This window comes from Oncorhynchus clarkii, chromosome 2 (assembly GCF_045791955.1).
Source record: "Oncorhynchus clarkii lewisi isolate Uvic-CL-2024 chromosome 2, UVic_Ocla_1.0, whole genome shotgun sequence".
Classification (NCBI taxonomy): Eukaryota; Metazoa; Chordata; class Actinopteri; order Salmoniformes; family Salmonidae; genus Oncorhynchus; species Oncorhynchus clarkii.
The window spans coordinates 74,296,638-74,306,192 of NC_092148.1; the positions used below are offsets into that span (position 1 = coordinate 74,296,638).

Sequence of the window (9,555 nt, forward strand, 5' to 3'; positions counted from 1 at the left end):
TGACTTCAATGAGTTAGCAAGTCTGAACATTTTCGAGTTTCCTAGTTGCGACGAGCAGGTGAAGGCGAAAATAGCATATCCCAATTGAATACAGGCTGTTGACGTCAACAACCCTTATCGAATACTAAAACATGTATTTAAATATATGCATCCACCAATCCAAAGAAAGGAATAGGCGGAAGCTTGACACAGGTGCCGCTTTGTGGACAACTACTCCCATTGAGACAAGTATCTTGTCAGTATATGCATATACTTTGACGTTATAGACGATCCGTATGAATTTGATGAGTGTCATGTATTTCAACCAATATGATTGGTTGTTTCCTGTGTCCTAACCGTGTAACATGGGGTAGAAAAACAATGCAACTGGATCCAAATATTTGCTCACAAATTCTGCAGCAGTTTATAGTTGACACATCGCCGCTTTTAAAAAAAATAGTTTTTTCTTGCATATTACGAGGATATTCAATCTTTTCAACAAAACGAAAACATTTTAACAAAAATATTTTCTGTAGATGTCAATTCTGTGATATGCTAGCTACAATAGCCATTTGACAGAAAGGACCGTCCTAAACATAACTTTTTTTCCATGATATTAAAAAACAAAAATTTGGTAGCTATGTGTTTTGATGCAATGGCTTTAAAATAACCACGAACATTCAGTCCTTGCTATCGAAAGTCGGTGAAAAAGCCACAATGTTGCCAGGGAAAACAAAGTCCTTTGAACAGCAATCTGAAACTTCAGAGACAAAACTACTCGCCATTAGAGCAATATCATGAAAGAACAGGCCAAAGAATCGCCATCACCGAGATGTTTATTATTGTGTCTCAGTGTGACGAGAAGAAATTGGGCGTACAATGTGGGCCTTTCACTTCACCCCTTGGAACCATGGCCACGAATAATACTACCCAATATTTAATGAACATTGTCTACTAGGATATTTCCATTGATTCTGAAAGAAGTGTCAATTCTACAGTTAAATAACCCCAGATAATTTTCTACAAGTGTTTTCCTTCTCGCCACAGGACATGCATACATCAGCAGATAATGCGTTTGACTTGTCTTTAGACTTAACACACTTAAGATGCGTTTGGTCTTGTAGTGTATGTGGACAACTGCTCGTCGACCATCTCATTCCAAAATCATAGGCATTAATATGGAGTTGGTCCCCCTTTGCTGCTACAACAGCCCCCAGTCTTCTGGAAAGGCTTTCCACTAGATTTGCTTGTCTTTGCTGCTGGGACTAGCTTCCATTCAGCCACATAGCATTGGTGACGTTGGGCGATTAGGCCTGGCTCATAGTCGGTGTTCCAATTCATCCCAAAGGTGTTCGATGGGGTTGAGGTCAGGGCTCTGCAGGCCAGTCTCTGTGCATTCCGGTAGGTAGCGTTTTCCTGGCACCCGCTAAACCCAGATTCGTCTGCCAGATGGTGAAGCGTGATTCATCACTCCAGAGAACGTGTGTCCACTACTTCAGAGTCCAATGGCAGCGAGCTTTACACCACTCCACCCGACGCTTAGCATTGCGCATGATGATCTTAGGCTTGTGAGCGGCGGCCCGGTCATGGAAACCCTTTAAATGAAGCTACCGACAAACAGTTATTGTGCTGACGTTGTTTCCAGAGGCAATTTGGAACTCGGTAGTGAGTGTTGCAACCGAGGACAGGTGGTTTTTAAGCACTATGTGCTTCAGCACATGGCGGTCCCGTTCTGTGAGCGTGTGTGGCATACCACTTCGAGGCTGAGCCGTTGTTGCTCCTAGACGTTTCCACTTCACATACCAGGGCAGCTCTAGCAGGGCAGAAATTTGACAAACTGACTTGTTTGAAAGGTGGAATCCTATGACAGTGCCACATTGAAAGTCACTGAGCTCTTCAAGTAAGGCCATTCTACTGCCAATGTTCGTCTATGGAAATTGCATGGCTGTGTGCTCGATTTTAATACATGTGTCAGCAAGGGGTGTGGCTGAACTCAAATTACATTTGTCACGTGCAGAATACAACAGGTATACCTTACCGTGAAATGCTTACTTACAAGCCCTTAACCAACAATGCAGTTAAAGAAATAGAGTTAACAAAACTAAAAAAGTAACACAAGAAAATGACATAACAATAACAAGGCTATATTACAGGGGGTACCGGTACTGAGTCAATGTGCGGGGGGTACAGATTAGTCGAGGTAATTTGGTAGTTTGCCGTGTGACTGCATAGATAATAAACAGCGAGTAGCAGCAGTGTAAAAACAAAGCACCCTATATGCACTCTCAACATGACTGGCACACATTTGAACTTCGCACACACCGACTACAGGCATCAAGGTGTGCAGTAAACATAAAAAATGACCAACATTTTATAGAGCTCCATCTTTTGTATATTGTATGCTCTTCTCTGTCTGATGACTCCTTCCAAGTGTTTATAGTTATTTTGATGTTTCAGAGCTTGTACTGCTAATGCATGGTGGATTATCACATGCACATCTCTATTTCCTCTTGGAGGGGAATTTTGAGTTATTTTGGATTTTCTGTCCCACAGCCATGCACCTGTTTTGCTTGGTCTTTCCCCTTGAAGTCAGTCAGTGTCTTCTCTGGCACGTCGTGCCACTGTCAGGTAATTGTGTCACATGTTGGATACAGGCATTTCCTCTAACGAACATCTATGCTGAGATAAGGTATTCCAGATGTTTTGTTTAGGCACATCACTCTTGTGAGGTAATGGCCTAACGTTTTTCCAATGACTTCAGGATCTCTCAGGCCCTGGTGTCCACAGCCAACCAATGGACACTCCCTGGCCTGGCAACCAGCTGTCTGTCAAGAAAAGGTCATGAGTGTTGAGTTGACTGGCAACTTTCTCTAGTTTTTTTGTATTCGAGCATTTTAAAATGCTAACACCTTTTGCAGGGCACGTGACACCATTGGAAGTCTCCAGCCAATGGAATCGTACAGATTTTGCACAAAGCCAAAAAGGTGTGACAAGAACTAATGCGTTTGGTGTTCAGAAAACCTCATTACCTTTTTGACTTTATTAAACTTGTAATGCTGTACAATAGTATCTCAGGAGCTGTCCATTAGGCACAGATGGAATAATTATGGACTGACTGTTGTCTGACAGATGTTTTTGAGATTATTTATTTCTGAAAATGTTGACTGGATAAATAAATATCTGGAAACCTGATAACATTAATCTGACTGTCTTTGCATGATTCAAGCACACCTTTTTAAAGTAAATAAAATGATCATAACATTGACATGGTGGCAGTGAGGAAGGCTATGTCATTATGTTATAGGTATTATTCCAGGGTCATAGAGGAGCATTACATTGTACCAGGTATGTAAATATTGGCAGTTGCATAGTGCTTATTGTAAAAGACTATAGTTGTACAACTGAATGCATTCATGCATATTTACTACCTCGGTAGAGGGTAATTACATAGTAATGGCAGTATATGACAACTAGAGGGACGAAAAAAAAAAAGTGGGCTTTATTAACAGTATAGCATTACACTGGTACTCTGGCAGATCGAACAGAACATAAATAATGGTCAAATGCAGTTTAACAAATGCATTTAGGGAACAGAAATTCTTGTCATTTCTCGTAGTGTAAACCTATACTTAAATAGTGGATGACATTTAATGGTAAACAAGCTACAAAAAAAAATTTAAAAACAGAACAAGCGCAACAAACATCGCAGCGGGTTCTTTTTCCAGGTGAAACCTCACACTCAATGCTCATTTCACCAAGCACTAATTAAATGACTGCACTCCCAGTGTCTGCAGGGAGGATCTGAGAGCCACCACTAGATCACTTTATGAAAATGATCACAATGATAAGGGGCCTGGTGACATAGAAACCTGTTCATGTCTTGTACGCACTGTCACCTATAGTATCCTTCACCTAGACACTTTTTTTGAATTATGTTTCATTTTCACAGCTTATCAACAAGTCTTTCAAATATGGAAAGCAGTCTTTCTCTCTTCTCTATAGTAGATGAGTCCAGTTCTACATCAGCAGAGCCGTTGTTCCTGGAAATCTTGCTTTTCATTAGGGCTTCCTTTTCTTTCTGCAGCTCTGTCCTCTCTCTCTCGATTGACGCCCTATCCCTGTCCAGTATGGCTCGCTCCCGTTCCATCGCCGCTCGCTCCCTATCCATCGCCGCTCTGTCCTTGTCCAGTGATGCTCTGCCTCGCTCAACAGCCACCCTCTCTCTGTTCACCACATCCCTCTCTCTGTCCAATATCAACCTCTCCCTGTCAAAATCAGCCTGCTCCCTCTCTAACACTTCCCTCTCCTTCTCCAAATCTGCTATCTGTCTCTCTAGTTCAGCAGTCTCCCTCTCAATGTTCCTGCCAGGATTTCTCACCAACATGGCTCTTCCGTCTTCAGCTATGGTCTCTACATCCTCAGCCATGGTCCTCCCGTATCCACCCACTGGCATTTTGTCAGGCGCAGCCCTCTCGTTCTGACCCCCACCCCTGCCCTCCTCTCGCAGGGCCCTCTCACACTCCACCGCAGCCCTACGGATCTCCTCTGTAGCTGCGTCTGTGTACGCCACTTGTCCATCTGCTACCGTGCTCGCAGCCCCAACACTCTCCCCCAACTGTGCTTTGGCCCAGAACTCAAAAATGTTTGTCCCCTCACCCCCCTCCGGCCTCATACAAAGTCTCTTGTTTGCTATGGGAGAGGTAGTGGGAGAGGATGCAAATGAAACGTCCCCAACTTCCCCAAAATCAAACAGTGAAGGGTTTAGGATACGGGCAGACCCAGATAGGCGACCCTCGATGGCATCGTCCATGAGGTGGAACCAACGCCAGGACATTGGATTGACTTTCTCCATGCCAAGAGGAGGGTACTTAAAATCCTACAAAGAAAGATGACAGGGTACAATCAGGTTAATGTTCTATTACTTGTCTTTGCAGGATTTATGGTTATGACACACACTTGATTAAATGCATCATTGAGCCCTTGATTAGTTACATCGGGTTAGTACTGGGCCGGAACCAAAGCCTAGAATCTGTGTTCAAGCGTGATTCAAATAGAAGATAATACATCTTGAGTTAAGGCCAAGGGTGTTGCATTCATAATTATTACCTTATATTTCTTTTTAAGGTTTTCCCACTTCTTTTTCAATTGCCCAGTTGTCAGCTTTCCTTCGAGACCCAACTCCACTAACATTGCTCTGCAGAATCAAAGTGAGTTAAGTCAGATATCGATAGGGTTTCATCTTCATAACTAGCTCTTAAAACACTGACTTTCCTATAGGCCTACATGTTTTTCAAATTATATTTTTGTTAGGAAATGTACATCAGTGATTCAACATTGATTTATCAACAAAATTGATCAAATATAACATTCTCATATCAAATAAAGTGGCATAAGATACAGTTTATTTTGAGGTAAGCATATAGATGAAAGCCACAACTAATTGCCATTATCAAAGCCATCAAACATCCACTTTTGTTTTGAGTATCAGACATTGTATCACTCACTCACCTCCAGGCAGGCATGGCAGAGTTTCTCTTCCCAGTGAAGATGGCGTCATTCGTTGCACGCAATTTTATCAATCTGGATATGTCATTTTCCGACACTTATTGGGTAAAAAATACAACAATGTTAGTATATCCATCATCAGCAGTAAACAAATAACTTTGATAACTTTAACAGACTCCCAAGTCGGCGTCGCAAAATAATACCCTATGCTTAACATAAACAATTAGGTTAACACACATTTTAGAAAACGACATTCGTGGTTGGCATAAAACTTACTTTTATAGTTATATTCTGAACCAAAAGGCCTTTTATCCATCGCTTCCATCATGAACAAATACAAGGGTACTAAAATGAAGGGTACACGAAACAAAGCACGTATCTCGTAGTGCACTAGCTAGCAAGAGCAAATATGGCGGCGTCCCTCGATCCCTCGTCGCACCCGCCTAGTCCTCCTTCGTGAAGTGCCCTATTTATATAATACACAATAAAGTCCAATAATATACGGGTTTTCTTACTATTAATGATTTACATATATCTGATTACAGTCCGATGTTTAGGACTGATCAAATGAAAAGGAAGGATATATTCATTCCACTCACCCTGGAGGAGGGTTTTTCACAAGGGCAGTAGGGAAGAAGGCTCCGTCGAGAAATAGACGAATTCGATTGGTTAGGTTGTGCGCGATGCTTTCTTTTAGTATGCTCAGTAAGGGAGGTCCCAAAGGGTAGGCTACTAAAAGCATCTAGGCCACAAAATACTACAAGGCCTACCATCTTTGGTAAACATATTCTATTTCAAACTAGCCCGAACTGCTTCATTTTGCAATTAAAGTGTGAAACCACACAGAACACAGCATCCCCCCAATTTTGGCCTGTGAACTACCCCTAATCATATGTCTGTGCCAACGTTATATAATGCATAACCTATTATAAAGTAAGCCTAAGCAAATATAAAACAGCGTTCCAGGGTCTGATTTAAAACACTGAAAGCTTTGGAGACGTGTACATTTATCACTGCATAGATTACAAGTGTTTACATCTCATTCTCACTTACAGAAGTTGAGAAAGTAAAACCTCATTAAAAATATTCATACATAATCAAATCTAATTGTATTTGTCACATGCGCCAAATACCTTACAGAGAAATGCTTACTTACAAGCCTTTAACCAACAATGCTGTTTTAAGAAAAAAAAAGAAAAAAAGGTAACAAATAATTAAAGAGCAGCAGTAAAATAACAATAGCGAGGCTATATACAGGAGGTAACGGAACAGAGTCAATGTGCGGGGCACTGGTTAGTCGAGCTAATTGAAGTAATATATACATATGGGTAGAGTTACTAAAGTGACTTAGGCATAGATAATAACAGAGAGTAGCAGCAGCGTAAAAGAGCGGGGCATTGCAAATAGTCTGGGTAGCCATTTGATTAATGTTCAGTAGTCTTATGGCTTGGGGGTAGAAGCTGTTTAGAAGCCTCTTGGACCTAGACTTGGCGCTCCGGTACCGCTTGCCGTGCAGTAGCAGAGAGAACATTCTATGACTAGGGTGGCTGGAGTCTTTGACAATTTTTAGGGCCTTCCTCTGACACCGCCTGGTATAGAGGTCCTGGATGGCAGGAAGCTTGGCCCCAATGATGTACTGGGCCGTACGCACTACCCTCTGTAGTGCCTTGGGGTCGGAGGCAGTGCAGTTGCCATACCAGGCTGCATTCTCACATAAGTGTTCCTTTTGTCCAGGTGGGAACGGGCAGTGTGTAGTGCAATAGAGATTGCATCATCTGTGGATCTGTTGGGGCAGTATGCAAATTGGAGTGGGTCTAGGGTTTCTGGGATAATGGTGTTGATGTGAGCCATGACCATCCTTTCAAAGCACTTCATGTCTATAGATGTGAGTGCTACGGGTCGGTGTCATTTAGGCAGGTTACCTTAGTGTTCTTGGGCACAGGGACTATGGTGGTCTGCTTGAAACATGTTGGTATTACAGACTTAGACAGGGAGAGGTTGAAAATGTCAGTGAAGACACTTCCCAGTTGGTCAGCACATGCTCGGGGTACACTTCCTGGTAATGCATCTGGCCCTGAGGCCTTGTGAATGTTGACCTGTTTAAAGGTCTTACTCACATCGTCTGCGGAGAGCGTGATCACACAGTCATCCGGAACAGCTGATGCTCTCATGCATGTTTTAGTGTTAATTGCCTCGAAGCGAGCATAGAAGTAAGTTAGCTCGTCTGGTAGGCTTGTGTAACTGGGCAGCTCCCGGTTGGGCTTCCTTTTGTAGTCTGTAGTAGTTTGCAAGCCCTGCCACATCCGACAAGCGTTGGAGCCGGTGTAGTACGATTAAATTGTAGTCCTGTATTGATGCTTTGCCTGTTTGATGGTTCGTCGGAGGGCATAGCAGGATTTCTTATAAGCTTCTGGGTTAGAGCCCCGCTCCTTGAAAGCAGCAGCTCTACCCTTTAGCTCAGTGCAGATGTTGCCTGTAATCCATGGCTTCTGGTTAAGGTATGTACGTACAGTCACTGTGGGGACGACGTCATCAATGCATTTATTGATGAAGCCAGTGACTGATGTGGTGTACACCTCAGTGCCATCGGAAGAATCCCGGAACATATTCCAGTCTGTGCTAGCAAAACAGTCATGTAGCTTAGCATCTGCTTCATCTGACCACTTTTTTATTGACCGAGTCACTAGTGTTTCCTGCTTTAATTTTTGCTTGTAAGCAAGAATCAGGAGGATAGAATTATGGTCAGATTTGCCAAATGGAGGGCGAGGGAGAGCTTTGTACGAGTCTCTGTGTGTGGAGTAAAGGTGGTCTGGAGTTTTTCCCCCTCTGGTTGCACGTTTAACATGCTGGTAGAAATTAGGTCAAACGGATGTAAGTTTCCCTGCATAAAGTCCCTGGCCTCTAGGAGCGCCACCTTTGGATGAGCATTTTCCTGTTTGTTTATGGCGGTATACAGAGAACAAGAGAAAGGTAGTGAAAATAGGTATTTAATCAACATTTAATCAACATTTATATTCATGAAGGCCCCATCCCATATGTGCTCTGCCCATGTCACATGGGCAGGGGCGGACTTGGTGATTTGGAGGCCCCAGGTAGAGACCCCCCCAATGTCAAAATGTATTACCTTTTAATGTCAGTCTGATCTCCCTCCCCCAGAGCTGTTCGGAACCGCCTCGGAGGATATTGAAAACGCAGACTGAAAAGACTTGAAATACCCTTCACTAGTAAAAGTCTTTGCATCGCCACATAGAAGACGAGGCAGTACAATAGACAAGAGGAGACAGACTATTATTCTTTTGAATTAATTTGATTTGTTTCATATGATTAATACTATTAATACATATGATATTTATTGGCTGGTCCTCTCTTAGGATCCTCTTAAGTGCTGCTTGGTGTGTGTGCTTTGCTGCCTGAGTGGTGATCTTCATCAGGTCTGTGTCCTGCAACCAATCAAGATAGAGAGGGAGAGGGCAGAAGGTACTTGACAAGTAAGAAACAGAGATTATTCCCTCCACTTCTGATATTTACCCCTTATACGTATCTTCCCTCATATTTTTTTTATTGAAGTTACTTTACTCTAAAGTTGAGCGATATAGACAGAGATATACAGAGAGTGCGATACAGGTGGCAGGTAACCTAGCGGTTAAATGTGTTGGCCCAGTAGGCAAAAGGCTCCTGGTTTGAATCCCTGAACTTACTAGGTGAAAACAAATCTGACGTTGTGCCCTTGAGCAAGGCACTTAACCCTAATTGTGCCTGTAAGTCACTCTGGATAAGAGCGTATGTAAATTACAGAGAGAGAGAGATAAATGCACTCCTGCAATCAAATACTGTAGAAAATGGACTAGATTGTCCACAAGAACACAAGAATCCTTACACATTTTTTTTATAATAGTTATTTTCCTTTACTCCTAAAGTTTTGAGTTTTATGGGTCCTAAGGGTTGAGAAGAGGGCAGAGGAGGAGGAGGGAGACAACAATTCAAAGACAGGATGAGGTGGGATGAATGAGTACTCACCCTGGTCAGTGAGCAGATGCAGCAAGTCAGTGGAGTAGCTGAACTTTAGGAAAG

General features: G+C 42.6%; 1 protein-coding gene across 2 annotated transcripts; it reads right to left on the reverse strand.

Annotated features, from left to right (window-relative positions):
• Positions 1-3,004: 3,004 nt before the first annotated feature.
• Positions 3,005-6,130, reverse strand: LOC139382467 (myb/SANT-like DNA-binding domain-containing protein 4). Of its 2 annotated transcripts, XM_071126546.1 has the most exons (5): positions 6,084-6,130; positions 5,761-5,950; positions 5,488-5,581; positions 5,086-5,173; positions 3,005-4,855 (listed from the first exon to the last, which is right to left on the reverse strand). In XM_071126546.1, exons 2-5 carry the CDS (start codon positions 5,810-5,812, stop codon positions 3,923-3,925), a joined length of 1,167 nt encoding a protein of 388 aa, XP_070982647.1. In that variant the 5' UTR covers positions 5,813-5,950; positions 6,084-6,130; the 3' UTR covers positions 3,005-3,922. The 2 variants fall into 2 exon arrangements, with proteins under 2 accessions (XP_070982647.1, XP_070982637.1); XM_071126536.1 differs by having other exon boundaries at positions 5,761-6,130.
• Positions 6,131-9,555: the final 3,425 nt, after the last annotated feature.

What these genes read in the sequence shown, in the direction of transcription:
- LOC139382467 (XM_071126546.1), bottom strand. Translation starts at nt 5,812, where the DNA reads ATGATGGAAGCGATGGATAAAAGGCCTTTTGGTTCAGAATATAACTAT. An exon ending in TTCAGAATATAACTATAAAA is followed by an intron (nt 5,582 to 5,760) that starts GTAAGTTTTATG and finishes TTACCCAATAAG; the next exon opens with TGTCGGAAAATGACATATCC. An exon ending in TCTGCCATGCCTGCCTGGAG is followed by an intron (nt 5,174 to 5,487) that starts GTGAGTGAGTGA and finishes TTGATTCTGCAG; the next exon opens with AGCAATGTTAGTGGAGTTGG.